The 22,511-nt window shown below is 40.1% G+C and overlaps 1 protein-coding gene and 13 non-coding genes across 15 annotated transcripts in view; 8 read left to right on the top strand and 6 right to left on the bottom strand.

The window, feature by feature from the left end:
* Positions 1-11,952, bottom strand: part of LOC130164595 (adipose secreted signaling protein) — a 29,741-nt gene extending 17,789 nt beyond the window's left edge. Inside the window, exons 1-2 of one of the 2 annotated variants that reach the window (XM_056369415.1) lie at positions 11,633-11,952; positions 7,204-7,307 (exon numbers count right to left, since the gene is read on the bottom strand). In XM_056369415.1, coding sequence (XP_056225390.1) covers positions 7,204-7,222 — 19 coding nt within the window. In that variant the 5' untranslated portion in view covers positions 7,223-7,307; positions 11,633-11,952. Of the gene's footprint in view, positions 1-7,203; positions 7,308-8,641; positions 8,661-11,632 lie in introns of those variants that run through there. The other variant, XM_056369416.1, reaches the window with a different exon arrangement.
* A 1,553-nt stretch (positions 11,953-13,505) lies between these two features.
* On the top strand, positions 13,506-13,578 carry trnak-cuu (transfer RNA lysine (anticodon CUU)). Its single transcript has one exon. It is a non-coding gene; the product is annotated as a tRNA-Lys (tRNA).
* Positions 13,579-13,872: 294 nt separating this feature from the next.
* Positions 13,873-13,946, bottom strand: trnan-guu (transfer RNA asparagine (anticodon GUU)). Its single transcript has one exon. It is a non-coding gene; the product is annotated as a tRNA-Asn (tRNA).
* Positions 13,947-14,167: 221 nt separating this feature from the next.
* Positions 14,168-14,240, top strand: trnak-cuu (transfer RNA lysine (anticodon CUU)). The gene has a single exon. It is a non-coding gene; the product is annotated as a tRNA-Lys (tRNA).
* Positions 14,241-14,753: 513 nt separating this feature from the next.
* Positions 14,754-14,827, top strand: trnan-guu (transfer RNA asparagine (anticodon GUU)). The gene has a single exon. It is a non-coding gene; the product is annotated as a tRNA-Asn (tRNA).
* A 3,003-nt stretch (positions 14,828-17,830) lies between these two features.
* Positions 17,831-17,904, bottom strand: trnan-guu (transfer RNA asparagine (anticodon GUU)). Its single transcript has one exon. It is a non-coding gene; the product is annotated as a tRNA-Asn (tRNA).
* Positions 17,905-18,034: 130 nt separating this feature from the next.
* trnak-cuu (transfer RNA lysine (anticodon CUU)) lies at positions 18,035-18,107 on the top strand. Its single transcript has one exon. It is a non-coding gene; the product is annotated as a tRNA-Lys (tRNA).
* A 466-nt stretch (positions 18,108-18,573) lies between these two features.
* trnak-cuu (transfer RNA lysine (anticodon CUU)) lies at positions 18,574-18,646 on the bottom strand. Its single transcript has one exon. It is a non-coding gene; the product is annotated as a tRNA-Lys (tRNA).
* Positions 18,647-19,061: 415 nt separating this feature from the next.
* trnan-guu (transfer RNA asparagine (anticodon GUU)) lies at positions 19,062-19,135 on the bottom strand. The gene has a single exon. It is a non-coding gene; the product is annotated as a tRNA-Asn (tRNA).
* Positions 19,136-19,392: 257 nt separating this feature from the next.
* On the bottom strand, positions 19,393-19,466 carry trnan-guu (transfer RNA asparagine (anticodon GUU)). Its single transcript has one exon. It is a non-coding gene; the product is annotated as a tRNA-Asn (tRNA).
* Positions 19,467-19,579: 113 nt separating this feature from the next.
* Positions 19,580-19,653, top strand: trnan-guu (transfer RNA asparagine (anticodon GUU)). The gene has a single exon. It is a non-coding gene; the product is annotated as a tRNA-Asn (tRNA).
* Positions 19,654-20,195: 542 nt separating this feature from the next.
* Positions 20,196-20,269, top strand: trnan-guu (transfer RNA asparagine (anticodon GUU)). The gene has a single exon. It is a non-coding gene; the product is annotated as a tRNA-Asn (tRNA).
* Positions 20,270-21,789: 1,520 nt separating this feature from the next.
* On the top strand, positions 21,790-21,863 carry trnan-guu (transfer RNA asparagine (anticodon GUU)). Its single transcript has one exon. It is a non-coding gene; the product is annotated as a tRNA-Asn (tRNA).
* Positions 21,864-22,186: 323 nt separating this feature from the next.
* On the top strand, positions 22,187-22,260 carry trnan-guu (transfer RNA asparagine (anticodon GUU)). Its single transcript has one exon. It is a non-coding gene; the product is annotated as a tRNA-Asn (tRNA).
* Positions 22,261-22,511: the final 251 nt, after the last annotated feature.

Genomic DNA, 22,511 nt, shown 5'->3' with positions numbered 1-22,511 from the left:
ACTTGTCTAAATTTCTGCTCAAAAGGATTTGGGTCTGATTACAGAGCATCATTTTCCCAGAACCTCAAAGGAGTGTAGAACACAAGAGACAGATAAACAGTACAAAGAATATAGTATGCTGGACTTCTCTGTTATATCTAAACAATCTTTAAAATGTTTATTAAATGTTATATTAATAGAAGGTTATCCCCATTGAGACTTACTCATCATTTGAATTTAAACACCATTTCTCATAGAAACTCTTTGGAAAAGTGCTGTTGCAGTGTGTGTGTGTGTGTGTGTGTGTGTGTGTGTGTGTGCAAGTATGACTCTGAGATTACCATATCCAGCATCATACTGTCTATTTCACAAACACACACCCTTCCTTCCAATTATCCTCGATTTATTCAAAACTTCAAAGGGCGTCCTCAGAACAAAGCACAAATATACAAGTCTATCTGTGATTTTAAGAATCTAATCACCTTCTGAAATAAAACTGACTGCAATAAACTATTTAACCTCAGAACTAGGTCTTTTGTTGCTGCTTCTCAGGCTCACATGTATTTATATCGAGTCTTACAGGGCATAGAAAACACCAAGCATTTTCATGTACATTATTAATTTCATTTATATACATATATATATATATTCACTGACTTTATCACTGACTTATATCCAAACTTAAATCAAGTGTTTGTGCCACCCTGGATGCAGCAGGCCATTGTTTTCCAGTAGAAAAGCTCTGAAAACAAACTCTCTGCTTTCTGCCCAGCACTGAACGGCCCACAGAGAAAGTTAGCCACTAACTGGTGAATACAGTGGAGCATTTAGCAGCTAAAAAAAGCCAGATATGTTCCTCAGGAGTCTGTGGAAACCAAAGCACAACTTCAAATAAATGCCTGTACGTCTACTGGACGCATAAATAGCAACTGTTTGATATCACATCCACCAGAACAACTTCATAAGTTCATATAATGTCAGCAGAAAAAGTAGTGAATGTAGCTTTAAGCAAATTGCCGCAAAGCCCAAGTCCACTTTTAACTTTAATCAGGTGTTCTTACCAACCTGACAGCTGAGGAGATTTTATTCTTTTAAGTCTTTTCTTCCAAAAAAGTATTTTCTTTTTTCACACTTATTGGCGGAGGCATCCTTCCCCTCGAATCTGGACCAGAAAAAATACTCCTTCAAGTGTAAGTGTGTGTGTTTTGTCAGAAGAGGAGAAATTTGGCTTAGGCCCACACTGGTGAAGTTGGCGCCATCTGTATTATTAAATATTAAGCCAACAGAGTAGAGCCTGATAATAATGTAAATTTTATCTAGAAGATCAAACTGATAAAAACATAATGAACTTTTTACTTCAAAACAACAGCACCTGTAGCCTGGACAGGTAATTAAATTAAACATGCCTTATTCTCACTCGGAAAGCAAGGAGATGCATATATGGAGGCATGCAAAAGAGCTTGCATTATATTAAAGCTAATCACACCACAGTGTTTATTTGTTATATAAATACACTGTGGTTAATATTAAATAGACAATAGTATAGTGAATAACTGCTCCAGCACATTTAACTGTATTCATATACCGACTTATGTTCTTGCATTACATGAAGCAGAGGCCATTACTGTCCCACTTGGGCCCAGTTCCATTAAACTTTTATTCAGACTCATATTAGAGATTAGAGATCCTTGCTATCAGCAATGTGGGTCACAATAATGAGTTCAGGAGTTACATCATGTTCCATATGTGCAGGATCACTGTGCAGAAATGGAAAGTGGAAATGAGGATTGCTGTTTGCCGTTTGATAGTGCAGAACACCTTGTAGTATTAGCAATATCCCATGACGGAGCTTTTAATAGATGTGCAAGATGTACTGTAACTCAAAAGAGAATTTATTACTCCTGTGATCCTAGACAGTGCAATTTCCCCAAGTCTCCAAAACTAGATGAAGGATAACAAGTCAGCGACGGGTCAATATCTGAAAATGAGTTTTCTTATCTGATTATGTGCCTTCATTTAAATTCAAGAAAAAAACATATTACAGCATTAATAATCTTTAATCTTTCCCAAATATCCACCATTTGAATAAAGTGATACCTACTTATAAAAGATAAGGCTGGTAGTAAAGTATAGGAAACAGCAACGCAGTGTTTGGTGTAATGTCTGTGAAAGATTAATAATACCCTTCACATAGCGCCAATCAAACGCAGCTATTAATGATGTACATGACATTCATGAATAGATTTGTTGTCACTGTAGAGTGAGTCACTGCTTACAGCACACAACATTATCTTTGCTGGAAATGTTGCCATCTATGGCGAAGTAGATCCAAGTGGAAGGGACGACACAGCTTCTGACTCAGACCATGAGATGCTGCATTTAACCTTTAACACCGACGGGGACGTCGTGAGAACTGATTTGAAGGCAGACACAGTAAATAATAACAACAACACGTGGAATGGCAGCAGCAAATGCAGCAGCGCATTTCAGAACGTGTGTTTAGTGAAAACAGGGAAAAAACAAACCACGACTAGCGTGCAGAGAAATTTTGTATTTGACGTGAATCATCAGGGACAAGTTGTAGACAACCAAAAGTCAGTATGCAAACTGTGTCAGAGAGCACTTCAAATGAAAGGAGGAAACTCCTCGAACTTATCTACGACAACATGTCACCAAAATGTTCACGTCCTGACATGCTGCAGTTCTTGTTTGTGAGTTTCGACAGCTGACATCTGTTGTAGCGACGCTCCACACACAACGTTCACAGAGGCTAACGTTAGCTTGTTTTGGAATTTCATTGGTATTGATACCGGACACCAAAAATCTAATATCGTAACATCCCTACACACCAATGACAGCAGTCTGTGATGATATACAGTGTAAGGGTGTGTTCTTCCTCCTAGAGAAGAGAGACTCTCCATATGAAAACTTAAAGCTTTAAATGAATGATCTAATCGCATGATGGGACCAGTTATTTGACGTTACTACTCCCACTATAAGAGGCATGAAGCCTTGAAGTTCAAACAATAGAGCTCCATAACCGTAATTACATTCCCTTGGGGCAAACGAGGCTTAATAATGAAAGGCTTTCATACTGTAAAGCAGTCTGTCGGCAGTCAGAATTAAAAGGGTACATTACATTTGTAATGAGTCTAACTGAACTTTCTCTCCAACCCGGGAAATATTATCCATTCAAGAAATCTGACACCTATAAAAGGCAAAACCATCAGAAGCATGAATGTAAAACTCACCACTCAGCTCTGCTTATATATCCTGTTTCCTTAAAAGGGAGAAATGCCTCAGAAACTGGCATCACTGATGTCATGTGTATATTTACACAGTATTGCAATCAAACATGCCTAGAAACATGTAGGAGGTTATTTCTGCTAATGCTGCCCATCAGCATATGTCCATTTTCAGATATTAATTCAAAACCTATGTGTGCTTGGAGCTATGCTGTTCCTTCACTGTGGCTACAGCACTTCATTTTAACATTATCAGTTTCTTTTACTTTACAGCGAATAATTCATTATCACAAGGATTCCTCAAAGGTTGCTTTGGCAGTTGAGCTTTCTCAGCCACTTTCTCTGTCCTTTTTATTTGTTAAGTTTCAAATGAATGACAAAGTTCACTGCAGTAGAGTTTAATGAGCCTGTTTTATCCCTTTATAACGGCTTCCTGTATTTTTCTTTTTCTTATCTGTACAAAGTTTTGAAGTAGATGTTGGTTACAGAAGTATTTTACCCCAATATAAACTCCTATTACAAAGTTTCTTTCAATGACATCTTCAATGTTCCTCAACAATGAAACAGAAGTGTCTCAATAATACGTTTCTGGTGTAGACATTAGTTTTAACTTGTTCAACTTTGTTTCCAGGAATGCATGTTTGTTCATCAGTTAGGCTAGGAAAGATTACAGAAAAACAAACTATGATACCCATGAGCCTCAGCTGCTATTACCAAGAAGCCGGTCAGAGGCACAAATCACTGCTACAATTCAAAATGCTCCACTGTTGCAAATGGGAACAAAACTGAAACTGACCCAGAATCAAAATGTGAAAAACTTTAGTTAAGAGTCATCAGTTTTCTAATAATAATAATAATAATATCTTGACATCCAGTTTGTCGTAACAGACGTTTAAACTCAGTGACTGGTTGTGTCTTAGCAAAATGCACTTTGAGAGCCTGTTGGTAACTTCTCTACTTAGTGATTGTATTGATCGTGTTGATGGTTAAACTGGGAGAGCTGCATGCCAATTCAAGCCTGGGGCGTGCTCCAGTTGTCAGTCAACCTTACACTGTTTGTACATTGCTAATCAATTCCAAGGAAAGCGAGTGGCAGCCGTGTTCAAGGTTGTCACTCATCGAGTTGCGCGGTGCAGTGAGGGCTACAGCTCTACTCGTCCTGTCCTCAGGAATCCTCTTGGCTCAGCCTCAACAGTAATTTACACGACCAAAAACTCAACTCGTCACCTCATGGTAAGAGCAAAACAAAACAAAAAAAAAATGGTTCTTGCTTGCATGATGTAAAATGCAGCATGAGCTAGATCATCCATAACTTTACAATGCTAATGTACTATTGATTCATGTTGGAAAATGCTATTAATTCCTTAGAGGAAAACAAATTAGTTGCACAATGTTTATACAGCAACACTGTGCAATATCTTCATGTCTCATCTCCACTGTTGTCACTATGATTATTAATTTATGGGGCAGCTGCCTGTTACCTTGTTTACACAAGAAAAAACATATCTCTCACTGGCACAACTTACTGCTTCCTTATTTGTCCTTCATTCTGTCAGTACTGGCTTTTCTTGTTTTAGTTTCTCTTTGTATTTAGCGTCCTTGCACAACAGTATCACAGCAGTGGTAGAGCCGTGAGCCACGCCTCTGTGTCAGGCTCATTATCACAGTGCTGAGCTCTGTGGCCTTTTAGATGGGTTTGATAATCCCAGACGAAGCGAGAGCAGGGACACACACCCACACTTACGCTCTCAGTAGTTGCAGACCCAGAACCAGACAGATGCATGTGCACGCGCAAATTAACATGCATACGTGCGCACACATGCACACCCTACTGAACTGGCTTATTTCAGATTAATCTCTATCTGCTTCTGTCCCTCCGCTAATCTATCCGTCAGTGTATGTGCCCCTGCTCTCCGGAGTATTACAGTACTACGTTAGTCTATCAGCCTTCTTCTCTCTAAACTCTTTCAAATAAAAGTTAAATCTGCATGTTTGTGCAGGAAAAAACGACGAGTCTACCACATTTGGTTTTAATCAGTGCAGAGTTTGAGTTGTCTCTCCACCCGCAGCAAATCAAAAGCTTCGACGGCTGGTGAGGACATCAATAAACAAACACACCTGGGACTCTAGCGTGTGCTCATATTGCCGCATTTGACAGAAGAAAGAAAGAAATTCAATCATACTTCAGACGTACTGCTCGCCGGCCTTTCAGTTAGACTGCACAAATTCATCCCTATTTTCATCTACCTTTCTCTTTCTGCATCTCCTCTCCTTACAACTGCTTCTTCAGAGCAAGTCATCTGTCACTAATTTATATTAGTGGAATCATCTTGCAACAGAAACACAAAAATATGCCAGCGACAACATCTGTACCATGAGAAAAGCTAGAAGAAGTGATTACAGAGTGTCAACTTCTTCTATTACTACTTAAGTCATTCCCAACAAGCAAAGTGAAGAGCTCATCTTTGGCTCTGAGAAACTTTTGAGATGTTGTACATTAAATGATTAATCAAGAAAATAATCTGCAGATTAATAAATAATGAAAATAATCGTTAGTTGCAGCCCTAGTTTCCCCATTGTCCTCCGGCCACATTAACTGTGGGAGTGTTGACAACCATTTGTCATTATTTTCAAAGATCTTTAAACATTCACACGCCAAAAATAGCGTTTTTTTGCAAAGCAAAGAAAACGTGTTAAAATTTAAGCACATTTACACTGTATATATTAAAAAAAAGAATTTCCCAAGGTGGTAATAACAAATTCCTCCCTCTCTCTCGCCATATAAACTGCAACAAACACTCTCCTTTTGACATTTCAGTCCATCTGAGACACATAAAAAATACATTTTGCAAAATGCCATCAACAGGAAGTCAATAGAGAGGCTCCCTTTGCACCGGCCTTCACTCAGTGACCTTATCAAAAAGAACAAAGGCTTGCAGAGCGGTTCTTAAAGACAACAAGCACCCATACTCTACCGGGAAAGAGAGGAGGCTTATTCATGTCCGCATTCATTCTTGTTCTCTTGCCGGCCTCGATCCTGTTTTTTATTGAGACTTTCCTGCTTTTGAGGAAATAAATTTGCTTGTCTCAGCAAAAACCTTTCATACAAATACTGACATTGACACACCGCCACTTATACACCCTTTTACCAAGAAAAACCGATTGAGAATTTAAATTTAATTGATTACCCATCCTGGACTGGCTCCAGGCTGTCTCACTGGTGAAAAGGTTAATTTGGGGTTCTCTATCACAATAAATTATCCTGAAGAATTTGTCTTTTTTCCCCTTTTATTGCAACAGTCAATCCTTTCTAAGAAACACTGAATGCAGGATAAAGATTAAGGAAGTCTAATTCACCTACAGCAGATTATAGGATAGAGCTTCAAACATTATGATCGCTTCCTTCCCAGCTGTGTAAAAGGGCTTATCTGTAATGGAAGTAATCCATCCCATCCACAACGATGAAGCCTTCAACTACGTGTGATTTCCTGTACTATATGCACCTGCAAACTTTTTATTTATCTCTGTAAAGCATTGCTATCAAAATGAATTACAACCGTGACTAAAGTGTTCTTGATTCTGAACTTTCACATCAAATAATTAGCAGTGGGTTTTAACAGTGGTTTGGCTTCCTTTCTGGGACCAATGGTCAGGACTTTCTCCTGAGGTAAAATACATATATGCAACTAATTTTCCAGCCTGTTGGTACAGGGCTAAATTATTAACTAGAACAAACACAGACAACTTGATCCTGAGACATATACATGTTGATCCTGGGTTAGCCTTGGCCGCCTACGATGTGAATATTAACTACTTTTTGTCCTGTCTGTCTCACATGGTTTCTCCTGCTTCTCAAAGCCACAGAAAATCACTGCATGACTTACTAACTACTGAAATGCTTATATAAATATGAAAACTTAGTGAATATCACAGTAATTACAAGCAATGATTATAATAATAACAACAATAAAAAACTCACTCTTCTTAGCAGCAGCCATGTCACAGGAATTGGTCCAGTACAGACACACTTGGACACACACTGTCACAGCCTTGTCATCTCAGCAGCGTGACCTCAGAACGACCCTGCAAAACAAGTTAAGATTGAGAAGACAATGAGGGAGATGTATTTAGCAACAGATAGTCGGTGGAGCGAGACACACACCAAAAACAACAGGCAATGATTAGATCAACAGAGGAGCATGAGACGATAAGGTGGGACGTAAAGGTTGTACATGAGAGTGAAACAGAATGGGAAGTAAGCTTCCCTGGGTGTTTTTCTTTCTAAATCCACGACCCCAGGTTAGCCTGTATTTCAGCTGAGAGCACAGCTGTGCTGCACTAGTCAAGCCAGGAATACCAGAGACTCCCGACAGAGACTTCAATTAAAGGAAAACAACAAAACAGTCTAAGAGGATTAGCTAGGGGCTGAAGCTGCTGTTCGTGGGCTTCGCACAGATGGAGAACGTTCATTACATCTCTGCGACGTGCTTAATATAAATATGGAAATATAGAAAACACGCAGTATATTTATAAGCATTATAGTGCATTATAACCAGGTAGCACATACGAGAAAGTGATAGTGGGCACGTCAATTTAATCTACTGTCACAATAATAGCCAAGAGAGCAGCCTTGTTTTCAGGCGTAACTGCTGTTACACAACAGCTGTGACTTTACATAATATTAACAACCAGGTGAAAGTGTCACATGACCACAAATAACTCATTACATTATTACACAAACCGCTCCCTAAGTGCCAAGTTTGAAAAACACTGCTACACCAATGCTTTGCCAATAAAGCAGATTCTGATGCGCGCGCACACACACACACACACACACACACACACACACACACACACACACACACACACACACACACACACACACACACACACACACACACACACACACACACACACACACATATCTTTCCACATCATGGTCAAGATTCATTGACTGTGTATTGAAGAGTAGACCTGGAGGACTTTTTTCCTTTGAGATCAAAACTGTCTGAGTCTTCTCAACAAGAAAAACATCTAAGGGCCACATTTCTGCACTGGCCTGCTGCCTGAACACTTGTTTCGAATACTGTGAATGTACAATATCTGTGAGCAACAAACTGCAAGAAAACTGAAGATGCTCCCTCTCACTCTTTATGCCAAGCTTACCAGATGAGGAACATGTATACAGCCACGTCTTTTTGCCCAGGCTTGATAAACAATCTTAAAATATCAAAAACCAGATGTTGCTAATCTAAAAACAGCCTCGGAAATGTTCCCTCTTCAAAAATACCAACTCTGTCAAGTCTGACCTTGTTCTTAGAATTCAGTTGATCCCTTTTAGTGAGAGGTTTTTCTGTTTAATTGTTCCTTTTACACACTTTCTAACCTGAACCACTCACACATGTGAGGCCACTGACCTTCAGAAACACTTGCGGTTTGTGCTTCCTTCTTTCAGTTTAGCCAAGCCTGGGAACAAAGACGCAGCAAGTGAACTTTGGCGCTAGAGTCGTCCGCTTTTCTTGCGACACCACGGGAGGGAAGCATGTCACATTACGAAACAGAAAAGTTACAATGGCAGAGAATCAGAGGATGATCCACTTTTAGAAGTGTGAAATATGAGCGCTGTTTTTGAGCACTGAAATGGGTCGCTATGATTAGAAAACCACTGGTGGGATTCAAATGTACACGCCTCCAGCTGTGAGAGCAGTAGTGTGACATGTGACGTATGTCTTACTGGATTTTTTTTTCTAAAAACTATGAAATCTTCCAGGTGTTTACAAAAATGTTTTAGGTGAGCTATAGTGTTTTCTTTAACCAGTACCACTGTGCATGCTAAAGTATTACACCTATGGTATTTTCATAGTTGTGCCAATCCATGCTATTGGTAATGATCACCTTGTACCCACCAAGTTTAATGCTCAGACCTGGGATCTGAGACTGCTGTGACATCATTAAAAATAACTCCAACAGGTTTTAAACAAAACTTTGATCCGCCAAACTTAAGTGGATGAGAAAACATAGGTAAAGATTATTAAGTCTGTTGTAAATATCCATCATTTCAGAGGTCTTTGCTCCAGTTGGAACTACTTGTACACCATGTTCACAGTTTTCCTAGATAATGAAGAATTATTACAGACATGTGTTTCACTTCCAATATAAAGAGTTTTAGATAATCTCACTTTATTGTTGGCTTGTTTATAACCTGTGACCTGACTGCTCATGTTTCTTGCACTGTCGGACTTTGCTATTACAATGTCATGCCTTTGCCAAATCTCTGAAATACTGTGGTGAGTACAAAGTTATCACAATCACAATCCATAGAAATGATGCCAAGTTGTAATGAACTGGAATTATGCTTTGATCTACAATTTTCTTCAAGTTTAATTCATTTTCTTTAAGACTCTAAAGCAGAGTTGTTGAAGGGCTTTGTGGTAAAAGACATTCATTTGAATCAGCCACCACAAAAATTGCAAAAAGTGCCAGATAGTGTGGTGTGGAGATACTGTGCTTCTGAGTTTAATGTGTGAACACACAAACATGGTGTGAAGCACAGGATGTATTGGCAGTGAAAACTGGAACAGGTGTATGATCATTTGTGTGGTTTGAAACGCTGCCACACAATATGCAAATATTTAAATATATTATTAATAACCAGTAATGACATAAGTGGAAACAGCTTAAATCATTCATTGAGCTGTTGCTGTATATTCACGCTGTGATAATAGTTGCTTTGTACGGACGTGTTCCTACCACAGTAACCTTGAAATGGTGTGAGCACTGAACTTAATTAACATGCATGACCACCTTATTTAAATCCTGAAGCCCAGCCAGGCTTTGTTACCGATAGCTCTCCCTCTGCTCTGTGCCACAGTTGTCAAATTTAAATTGTAGATGCCACAGAGAGCAGCAACAGGTACTCCCCTCCTGCTTTGAATTTATGCTTGTTATTTCTGGAAAGTGATTTGCTCTCCTCTGTGTGAGACAGGCACATGCTGGGAGTGACAGGAAATATGACTGTCACTTTAAAGTTGACATTACCTCACTGCAGTGTTAACCCTGTACAGTATGTATTGCCTTCCCTTTGTTTTTCATTGCACCAGTCAATAAGCTGTGGACTCTGTTACTAGGGCTGAAAGAATTAGGCAATTAACTGATCAGTGAATCAAAGGAAAATTAATCTGCAGCTATTTGATCAATCACTTAATGGTTCAAGTAATTTTTTAAGCAAAAATACCAAACAATTCACCAGCCCCCTATTCTCAAATGTTAATATTTTCCTTTTTCCTATTTTCCGTTTTTCTTCATCCTCTATGAAAGTAAACTGGATATCTTTAAGTTCAGACTGTTGACCAGACAAAACAGGCAACCTGAATAAGTCAACTTGGGTTCTCAAGAACTTATAATAATAGGCATTTTCACTCTTTGCTTGCATTTTATAGACCAAACACTTTCAGCCAATTAATCAGAAGTTAAAAATAGTTCCAATCATGCTGCTATTTTAACCCTGTTCTCTCTCTACGTGCATAAAGTACATGAAACACACATGCAGTCTTAAACTAAATTCATGAAGGTGATGAAAGTTTTTTTATTCTTCACATAATTTTATGGTCACTTGGAGACTGTAGTTGTGGTGCTGTTGAGTTGTATTGCATTATACAAAGAGGTGATTCTGTTGTTTACCCTCATTGGGATTATAAATGGGATGGACAGAATAATAGGAACACCTGTCAACACAAACAGCACCACCAGCCTCCAAAATGATTACACAGTTGAATTATAATATTTATATATATATATATATATATATATATATATATATAATTATAACCTTCATGAAGGTAGGATTTATTGCAGGATTAGCCTGAATTAGTTTTAGCCAGGTGCACCTAATACACTGACAAATAAGTGTACTTAAAGTACAATAATATGCTGTTGGATTATAATTTAAAGGCGGCTAACTTTGAATTAATTAACTGGGTAGTTGAACCTGTAATGTTAAAATAACTGACTATATTTTGTATTAACAATCTTAATCCGCAAAGAAACTAGTAACTGAAAGGTTTAAATAACTGTATTGGAGAAAAAAAGTAGAGTTACAACATTTCTATCTGAAATGTAAAAAGTACAAAGTACCGTAACGGAAATACTCAAGTAAAGTACCTCAAAACTGTACTTAATTAGGGTACTTGGGTAACTATGTTTAGTAACTTTCCACCAATGGATGTAAATATAATGTAAAAGTGACTTTAGTAACATAAACAATGACTACAGTTTACACAGCAGTTACAGCAACATAAATATGTGTACATGTTAGCTATCCCGTCCTTGCTAGGTGTTAACCTGAAAAGTTGCCAAACGTAAAAACCTAAATTTCTTTTGTTTAGTTTTCTTTGTCCGTAAAAGCTTACCTTACTTCATCCACGGCACGAGAAAGTCGTACATCAACCTGTAGAGACAGCAGAAACCGTGGTCGTCTGTCTGTGTGTCTGTGTGTGTGTGTGCAGGTGCTGTTTGGAGCAGGGGAGTGCAGCTAGTAAAAGCACCAGCGCCTCAAAACACGAACCTCCACTCCCCTCTTTTCTCCGCTGCACTTTCTCTATCCGGCGATTTCCGCATTTGATCACGTGGTTTCGGTCGGGGCTCCCCTTGTGCTGCTTACAACCCGGTTTTGTGCACTGATGGTTCAATATGACAAACGCTCTGCCCGTCGCTCGAAACACCTGAACACCGCCCTTCTCCTCTCTGTGCAGCCGAGGAGTGAGGATCAAAGCCGGGTATGAAACAGCAGCTCACCTCGCGCTCCATCTCCAGCCACCAGCGCTTTATTGTAGTGAAGTGGCGCCACCTAGAGGTGTTTTGCGCGCATAGGAAAAGATAAATCCCCAACCTTCAGAGGTGATATGTAAGCACATTTACTCAAGTACTGCACTTAAGTATAAATGCAAACTATAGTAATTTCTATCATTTGTGTAACAATTATTAAAATTCGTTTCTTTCAGACCCCTCCTGTCCAAATTGGGTGATTCGGAATTTCTGGGTGCCTTTACAGGTTGAGAAAATGCCCCTCCTTCTTAATATAAATAAACTATTAATAAATCACCACCAACACCTTGGATAAGCTGGAAATGTATTGTCACAAAGCAGAAAAACAAGATTGTTTCTTCTTGCTCATGAAAAGATCTTCGTGGTTCTCACAAATGCTGTAGATTAACACTAACTAGCTAATACTTTTTGTAACGAGGAATTAAAAAAAAAAAATTAAACATAAAAAAATGTTGAAAAAAACAGACCTGTTAAGGTAGAATAAAGAAAATAATAGTATAAATCTTTATAATTTAGACAGACATTTCCGGCTGTTTTTTTATTTTTTTACCCAGCAGCACACGCTCCCTCGCCTCTGAGGTAAGTCGCTCGTGGTTGGAAAAAAGCGTCGCGTTGACGTCTCCTTGTCCAAGGTGTGTCGCACTTAAACAGATACGTTAAACGTTGTTAAACCGTTATTTGGCTTTAATATGAAGATAAAGTTTATCTAACCGCTAAGGTTTGAGCTTGTAAAAGGCATGTGTACAAAGTTTTATTTATGTGAGGCGCAACAGGAGGCACCGACCACCATCAAGCCAAGGTCTGAGCTGTCAGCTAGCTAACAACTAGCCCGTTTTTACGGTAAGAATGACTCGTATAAAATATAATTTCAATAATTTGTTATGATTAAATTGTAACACCAAAAGTTTGTAGTGTAATATACAAGTGTTAATTTCGGAGGAATTACTGTGGGACCCATACCTGTTAAGTAAAACATGCTAACAAACGCCTGCGCACGTAGCATCGTTAGCTCAAATCATTGACTTAATTACCGTTAATTTGGCGTTAACGGTTAGGCGTTAATGGTTAGGCACTAACGATAGGTGAAACACAGAATTTGACCTATTACGTCGTTAATTTGTGTGTTTTGTGTTTCAATCGCTGACGTACTGGCAAATGTGGAGAAGATGGAGGCAGAGTGAGTAGTCGAAAGTATCTAACCTAAGTTCAGGTCGCACATGGTCGATGGCGCTAATCATCCTATTTGATTAAGGTCTAGGTACCATTTCTCTTTAATTAACAAAAGGATTGGAATAAAAGGATTCCTTCATTAGACTTAAATCAAATGTACTGGCTAAATTAGGCAGCTGCAAGGGAAAAGGTAAAATGGTTTGGTAATACTAATGCGCTAACATTTCCAGTAGTCATCAAAATATAGGAGACTGCACATAAACGCCACTTCCTGAAGCCTTGTCAGTAGCCCGGCTAGCTCAGTCGGTAGAGCATGAGACTCTTAATCTCAGGGTCGTGGGTTCGAGCCCCACGTTGGGCGCATAACTTTTCAATTTTGTGTCTCTCTTATGGCCATTATTCAGTGCTGTGGCTTAGGAACTTGGGTGGTTGGAGGAGGCATTAAACCATGAGGCAGTAATTCAAGATCAAAATATAATGTACACTTGGTATGTTCAATGGTAAACTGATTGGTAGTTTGACCCCACCCAGGAAAAGACCGTGTTCCTGTAATTTAAGCACATCTGTTTTCAAAATGACCACAAAACAATAACAAGTGTTAACTGCTGTTGTTATGAATTTGTGCTTAATCCGTTATTATTTATGAAAAAGCTGTCGTCCCTGGGTGGGCTCGAACCACCAACCTTTCGGTTAACAGCCGAACGCGCTAACCGATTGCGCCACAGAGACCAGATGCTCTATTTGTGGCCATCTACATTGTTTAATACTAATCTCACACCAGTGAGGTTAGCTGTTTAGTGTGGGTGTGTGGAGGAATTCAAATTTCCCTGTTCAATGTAGTGCAACAAGGGTCTGATATTTGTTATGAGAAAACCTTGAATATAAAGTTGAAGATTATCATAGTTCAGTGTGAATAATGTAGAATGACAATTACTGGCCCTGTCTCCATAGCCCGGCTAGCTCAGTCGGTAGAGCATGAGACTCTTAATCTCAGGGTCGTGGGTTCGAGCCCCACGTTGGGCGCATAATCTTTTTAAAAGGAGCACTGAAGAGTTTTATGAACCATTTCCGGTGGTGTTGAAATCACTGTGGAAGTGGAAGTGGAAAACGCTGCACTGGACTAAACTAAGGAGGCCCTCTCCTTGACATTGTGCTGGCTTCCTCATGCTTTACATACTGAGCAAGCCAGACTGTGAAGCACCCCTCCCCCCACATCATCTGTCATCACAACAAGCCCGTGTGCCTGTCTTGCCCCCCCATTATATTGCATAATAATAGTTTTATGGACCATGTCGGGCGGTGTTGAAATCACTGAAGTGGAAAACACTGCACTGAACTACTGGACTAAACTAAGGAGGCCCTCCCCATGTGGTGCTGGCTTCCTCATGTTTTACATACTGAGCAAGCCAGACTGTGAAACACCCCTTCCCCCACATCATCTGTCATCACAACAACCCCATGCGCCTGTCTTGCTCCCACCATTATATCAGCAGAGCACAGTCAAAACCCCTGAATTGTGCTCCATGCAGCAACCTTGTCTCTGTGGCGCAATCGGTTAGCGCGTTCGGCTGTTAACCGAAAGGTTGGTGGTTCGAGCCCACCCAGGGACGAGAATCTTTTGCTCCTAGTACACTGTATTTTAATATGGAAATCCCACATTAATATACAGTGGCAAGAAAAAGTATGTGAACCTTTTGGAATGTCATGGTTTTCTGAATAAATATGTCATAAAATCTGATCTGATCTTCATCTAAGTCAAGGGTATTGACAAATATAATGTGTCTAAATTAATAACACAAGAATAAAATCTGATATTTCATGTCAGATTTCATGTCAGATCATGTCAACAATAACCTCAACCAGGCGCTTCCTGTAGCTCTGGATCAGAACTGCACATCATTGGAGGAATTTTTGCCCATTTTTCCCGGCAGAACTGCTTAAGCTCTGCCATATTCTTTGGACGTTTCATGTGTATGGCTCTCTTCAAGTCAATCCATAGCATTTCTATTGGGTTGAGGCTCTGACTTGGCCACTCCAAAAGGCGGATTTTGTTTTTCTGGAACCAGTCTGTTGTGGACTTGCTCCGGTGTTTTGGGTCATTGTCCTGTTGCATCACCCACTTTCTAGAGAGTTTCAGCTGATGTACAGACATTCTCAGATTATCCTGAATAATTCTCTGATAAACTTTGGCATTTATTTTCCCCTCAATGATTGCAAGCTGGCCAGGCGCATATCATGAGGTTTCCTCCACCATACTTTACGATTGGGATGATGTTTTCATGACGATATGCCGTGCCCTTTCTACGCCATATGTAGTGCTGGGTGTTTTTTCCAAAGTAGTTCAATCTTAGTTTCATCAGTCCGCAACTTTTTGCCAATACCGCTGTGGAGTGTCAGTGTGCTCTTTTGCAAACTTCAGGCGTGCAGCAATGTTCTTTTTAGTAAGCAGTGGCTTCCTTCGTGGTGTCCTGCCGTAGATACCCTGCTTGTTCAATGTTTTACGTATTGTAGACTCATGAACAGAGATGTTAGCCAGTTCCAATGATGCCTTCAAATGTTTGGCTGTCATTCAGGGTTGTTTCTTTACCTCATTGATGAGTCCTCGTTGTGCTCTTGGTGTCATTTAGACTGGGCGTCCACTTCTTGGTAGAGTAGCAACAGTCCCAAAGTATCTCCATTTGTAGATTGTTTGCCTAACTGTAGACTGGTGAATTTCTAAAGTCTTTGAAATCACTTTGTAACCCTGGCCAGCTTTATGTAAATCAACAATTCTTTATCGTAGATCCTCTGAAAGCCCTTTTTGGCGAGGCATGGCTCACATAAACGTGTTCTTCTTTTGCAAAACAAACTCCAAAAGTTTGAGGGGTTTTTATCAGTCAAAGTAGCTTTAGTCCACACCCCCAAACTCATTGTCTTAACGAGACTCCAGGTATGCTAAAACCTGACACCAATTAGCTTTTTTGAGGTCATTAATTCAAGGGTTCACATACTTTTTCCACAAGCACTATGAGGATTTTTTTGGTTATTCTCAATAAAGACATGGAAGATCAAATTTTTTTTTGTGGTATTATTTAAGACACATTATATTTGTCAATACCCTTGACTTAGATGAATATGAGATCACATTTTATGACAAATTTACTCAGAAAACCATGAAATTCCAAAAGGTTCACATACTTTTTCTTGCCACTGTATATATGCAATGTGCTGTTATATGAAAAGGAATGAGACATAGCTTGACTGAATTGTTAACAACTGAGACTGAACTGTGCTTAGAGCACCCGTCACTTTGCTGCATAGTTATACAGGGAACACAACTCACTAAAATTAAATCAAACTGTTCTTAAGAGTCAGTGCCAATTATTCGTAGTTCAAGAAATCCAACCTGCTTAAATGAGGAAAGGTTCACACTGCAGGACCTGTCTTTTAACAATGTTATGAAAGCATACGGAACTTCACCCTCCCTCTGCTTCCTGCCTCTGCCCTTCCCCCATTGCCTCTATTGTTTAGTTAAGGTTTTTTTTCATCTATAGTTTGTCTTCTTTTTCAGGCTTTGTGTTGAGGATTAAGACAAAACAACCCTCCCTGGGGGAGCTTGAGCCACCAACCTTTTGATTAACAGCGGGACGCAGTAACAAACAATTGACTTATTAGAAGTCAGCTTTCCTGTTATCAAAGCGCAAGCAGGGCGTGGAGGGGTTGATTGAATCAATGCACTGTGCACAGCTCTTACAATGAAATAAGGTCTTATCCATTTGAAAAAGAAAAATGTTGCATGTGTCCTCAATGCATCATGGGTGCACTCATACCTGAACTTAGAGCTGTCCACTTTTGATTGGACCCAAGACAAATGTTAAAGGGGACATATTATGCAAAATGCACTTTTCCATAGTTTTCTATCAGTAGTATGTGTCCCTGGCATGTCTACGAACCCCCCAAACATGAGAAAAGTCCATCCTCTCCGTCTGTTGCTTTCTCCACCTTTCAGGAAATGTGTGCTCAGACAGGCGAATTGGAGATTTTCCCTTGATGTCGTCAAGAAGGGCGATGCCACCTCCCCCCGAGTCCTTGAAGACTCTTCAGCCTCACATCAGAAGTACAGGTCTGTAGCCATCTGAAGTGCATCTACTTTTGATAAACCTAACAGTCAATTATCAGTCTTGGAATGCTGTGCAGGTAAATTAAGCTGTGGTTACTTAGAACTTGTGACCAAACTTATGAAATTCAAAAACTGACAGACAGTGGAGCTAAGGTGGGTAAGAAGTAAACTTGGCTACATAACAAGCGCATATAACATAGGTAATTTATAACATGTCACTCTCAGCAGAAAATCCCTTTTGTCCCTTGTCACCAATCCTGTTTGAAAAGCCAATGATAGAACCTTTTAATTTGTCGCGTGCCAGACCAGATTTTATACTTGCTATACTTTGCTCTCTTGCGCTGAAAGATTACATTTGGAACCACTGGTCTTATTAATTATTCAGAGAATAATGACCTTAAAATGACATGGCATGTTTTATTGTAAAAAATAAAGAAAAAAGGAACACAAAGTAAATGAAGTACTAGCTGTTAGATTTTAATGTTAAGCTACAGTGTACTAGGAAGAAAACACTCGTCCCTGGGTGGGCTCGAACCACCAACCTTTCGGTTAACAGCCGAACGCGCTAACCGATTGCGCCACAGAGACAAGGTTGCTGCACGGAGCACAGTTCACATTCTTTGTGTGTGTGCTCTGCAGCAACAGGGACGAGGCATGCTTGAGAGAGAGAGAGAGACTAGAAGAGGTGTTACAATGAGTGGGGGAGGGGTGGCACACAGCCCGGCTAGCTCAGTCGGTAGAGCATGAGACTCTTAATCTCAGGGTCGTGGGTTCGAGCCCCACGTTGGGCGAGTCTGTTTTTTGTTTATTGGTGGACTGTTGTATAGGGCTGATATTTTATCAGGGTTTCATGGGCTCTTTGATAGGGGAATTTTCATGATACCTTGGAAAGAACTATATAATACTTAGTTTTTAGTACAGTTATTTTAGTGCTATGGTTATTTATTTATTGCAGTTTTGCAGTCTGCCCTGCTGCCAAGTCAAATCCTCATTTCAATGCTTTTTCTACTCTACATTGTACCTTGTCATGTGACAAATAAAACTTTGAACCCCACACTAGCAAGCTAACAATGTCAAGGAGAGGGGCTGTTTACTTGGTTCTTGTACTCTGTAAGTTTTCCCACTGCTATGTCATACAATCGATTTGCATTCCATGTCTAACTCTTAACAGAGTTGCCACACCAGAAATCACCAATGATATCTAAGTTCTGTGTGACACTGTCCTGAGAATTGTCACAGTGCTGTTAAAAAGATCTGCGCCCAACGTGGGGCTCGAACCCACGACCCTGAGATTAAGAGTCTCATGCTCTACCGACTGAGCTAGCCGGGCAGCTATCACTGAAAAAAAGTGTGAAAAACACGTTTTTGAGATCTATCCTCTCTCCTCAATTCATATAGTGTAAAGAAGGGTTTACAGCCAACGAGTTTGTTTGGTTTCTTGGGTCAACAACTAGATCAAATTCTGAACTCCGCTTCGGAAAAATGTATTATGTATATTTTTCTCAAATGTATTTTTTGGAAGACATGAAAAGTGACTACCTTAGACAAGTAGAGGCCAACGGTGTGTATTTTTGGTTTTTAAGTTTTTCACTTGTACTCTGCTATTCAGTAATTTTGGAAACATACCTCTGTTAAAACGTAATTGTCATTGTGTCACAGTGATTTTCACCCCACATTTCTCTAACCACCACGGAAAGCAGGTCACTGAGTTAGACAAATACCGATTATTTAAGCAGAAAACAGTACGTTCCTGGGTGGGCTTGAACCACCAACCTTTCGGTTAACAGCCGAACGCGCTAACCGATTGGGCCACAGAGACAGCTGTTGCAAAGTGTGTAGGGGGCGTGGCTAAACACCAGGTTCGAGCATTAGGTCGCACATAAGTGTACTTGGTGCCAGAGCACCTTAAGCCAAAGATCAATGATTGACTTTGTGGTCGTATCATCAGATCTGCCGCCATTCGTCTTGGATAAGAGGGGCGTAGCTGTCAACTGATCACCACCTGGTGGTGAGTTAGATGAGATGGCAGGACAGGCTGGACCTGATGTTACCTGATTATTTAAGCAGAAAACCTAACGTCCCTGGGTGGGCTCGAACCACCAACCTTTCGGTTAACAGCCGAACGCGCTAACCGATTGCGCCACAGAGACAGCTCTGCCTGCATGTTGAGGGGGTGTGGCCTCAATCTTCAATCCCCACCTACTACCCTACTGGGTGGGGACTGAAGATTGAGGCCACACCCCCTCATTGCTATGTCAGAGTCGTCTCTGTGGCGCAATCGGTTAGCGCGTTCGGCTGTTAACCGAAAGGTTGGTGGTTCGAGCCCACCCAGGGACGTAGTGTTTTCTGATTTTCATAATCAGGTTACATCATGTAAATCAGTAAACTCAAGTTTATTAAACTAATTATCTAAGCGGTTAATTTACTGAACAAGTTAATCTTCAATTGGTGGAAATTAAAGAGTTACAGCATTACAGAAAACAGACCAAAAAGAAAAATATACACAATACATTTTTCCAGAGTGAATCAGAATTTGATTTTATTGCAGACTCAAGGCCCAAATTTCTACAAATTGTAGAGAGACAATAGAGCTTAGACATGTGGTTTATTGTTAATCAGTCATTGTCTGTATGTGTACCCATCAGGGATCCTTAACAGGAGAGGTAATTGTTGTAGACAAATGCATTCAAAATGTGTTCTTACATCTAAGTTGCAGGGTGTAATAACACACTCATTAAGTGTTATCTGCATTTAAATGCTTAACATTACATGATTTAAATTTTTGTCATATTACCCACTTCATATACATCGAAATATTAAATACAAGTGGGTGGGCATAGAAGTTCGATCCGACACCCCCTCAGCTTCATGTCAGTGCAGTCTCTGTGGCGCAATCGGTTAGCGCGTTCGGCTGTTAACCGAAAGGTTGGTGGTTCGAGCCCACCCAGGGACGAAGTATTTTCTGCTTAAATTATCAGATAATATCAGTAAATCAGTTCCCTGGCATCCATGAGGCGTAGGGATATATTGAGAGAAAATGACTGACGAAATAAAAAGGGGCACATCATCAATAGTATATCCTTGAATCCGAGACAATTACATGAGTACAATTGACTCTTAAATAGGATAAACACAGAATTCAGGAAGCACATATATAATAAGAAATAACTCAGTAAGTCTTGGTTTAAAAATATAACTGGTAGGAGAGAAACTTCATTATTGACCAGGTACATTTTCCTCTTGTCTCTGTTTCCTTGAAGTATGTTAATCCAACCAATTGCAGCGCGAAACATAGCCGAAGTCATGGAGTGCAACTTTATGAAGCCAGGGGAAGACATCAAACTTGTCGATAAAGGTATAAAGAATAAATGGCGTTGGTCTTGGATAGAGGAGGTGGGTAGAGACGGAAAGCCCTTTGGAAGCTGGTGTCAAAAACTCCGGCAACCAGGAGCATATTTCTGCACTTTCTGTGCAAGGAAAATATTATATGGAACTAGCGGGAAAAAAGTGCTGCCACGGCACGAGTTCGACACTAGTCATCAAGCAGCTTTACGAGCAATTCAACATACCTCACGTTTGCCGGGGGCAAAAGCCACAGCAGATATCCGACCCTCAATGACCGATCGCGTGGCTGATTTAAAGATTCGCTTGTGCTCCTTCATTGCCGAGTATGATCTATCGTTTACAATCGCTCATCCACTCGTCACTTTGTGTCAGAAATGAGCGGAGGATAAACTCGCCCTTACGCATCTGTCTGTCTCGAGGCAGCATGCAAGCTATCTTATTACACACGGCATCTCACCAGAATTTAAAAGAAATCTGTCTGACAAGCTTAAGAATAACATGTTTTCACTCCATTGTTAAAGCGCTTTGGGTATCTTGAAAAGCGCTATATAAATCCAATGTTCATTCATTCATTCATTCATTCAATTCCTAGTTTACTTTTGAGTATTATAATTGTCACCCACTGACCTTTCTTGGTATGGCTGTAGTATCTGTAGTCTCAGTATGCTATACAAGCAATAAGTATGCAGGTAAGTGACTAGTTAAAAGCAGGGATGGATTACTGAACAGGCCTACCAGGCCCAGGGTCCCAAGAGCTCTGGTGCTCTACACAAAGATGCTACTGTAATATAGGCTTGTATTGGGTTTGTTCATCTCATGTCTGAATAATGTACATTTGTATCCACAAAAGTCATCAGAATATTTAATTCAATGGACTATTTATCAAAATGTTGTCCCAGGGGAGCACACCCCTGGATCCCGCTCGACAATTGCGTTGATCGGGACTCAAGAAACAACTCTTGATAAAAAAACTATTGGGATGTTTACTTCTTCTCTGCACAAACTGAACCTCACCAGCTGTACAATTTGTAGAGTGACGGAAGAGAAAAAGCTATTAAGTGACTGAAAGTAAGTTCAATTCACTTCTGGGGAGGATCGGAGACTTGTGGAAAGTAATGTGCGAAAAAAGTCTCTGTGGCGCAATTGGTTAGCGCGTTCGGCTGTTAACCGAAAGGTTGGTGGTTCGAGCCCACCCAGGGACGATTGGTTTTGTTAGTTTCCATTATCACAGTTAGCGAAACCTGGGGCAAAAACATGACCCTTGGATTATAAACAACATATAAACTGAGCAAACGTAGTGTGGAAAGAAGGATTCCTAATGCACTCCTGAAAACATGTTACCAAAAAGCACTTTTGAAAAAGAGGGATATTAACCCAATAATATGACTATTGCAGAATGAATAGGACACATTATCAGTAGTGGTATATGTGTACAATGCAAGTGCACACACCTAAACAACAGATGCCTGGGCTTCATAATCCCCCCCAGGTCAATCTACAATTCCTCAGGTGACCTTTAATAAGAGTCTCTGTGGCGCAATCGGTTAGCGCGTTCGGCTGTTAACCGAAAGGTTGGTGGTTCGAGCCCACCCAGGGACGTAGCATTTTCTGCTTAAACAATCAGATAACATCATGTAAATGAATAACCAGTTTCTGTGCTCAGGTGTAAGGGTTAGAGAAACATAGAGTGAAAATATGGCTGTGGAAGAATGAATCTGACACATCACCAGCAGTGGTATTTTCGGTTGTTAAATGAAAGAAGGAATAGAGACCAGTCGGGGGGCATAGTTTTAACCTAGTTTTAACCAGGTAGCATCGTGCAAATGAGTAACCTGCTCCATTTGGTTGTA

The sequence above is a fragment of the Seriola aureovittata genome, chromosome 23 (assembly GCF_021018895.1).
Source record: "Seriola aureovittata isolate HTS-2021-v1 ecotype China chromosome 23, ASM2101889v1, whole genome shotgun sequence".
Lineage (NCBI taxonomy): Eukaryota > Metazoa > Chordata > Actinopteri > Carangiformes > Carangidae > Seriola > Seriola aureovittata.
Note: the sequence above shows the minus strand (reverse complement) of the source record. Positions and strands in the feature narration are given on the sequence as shown.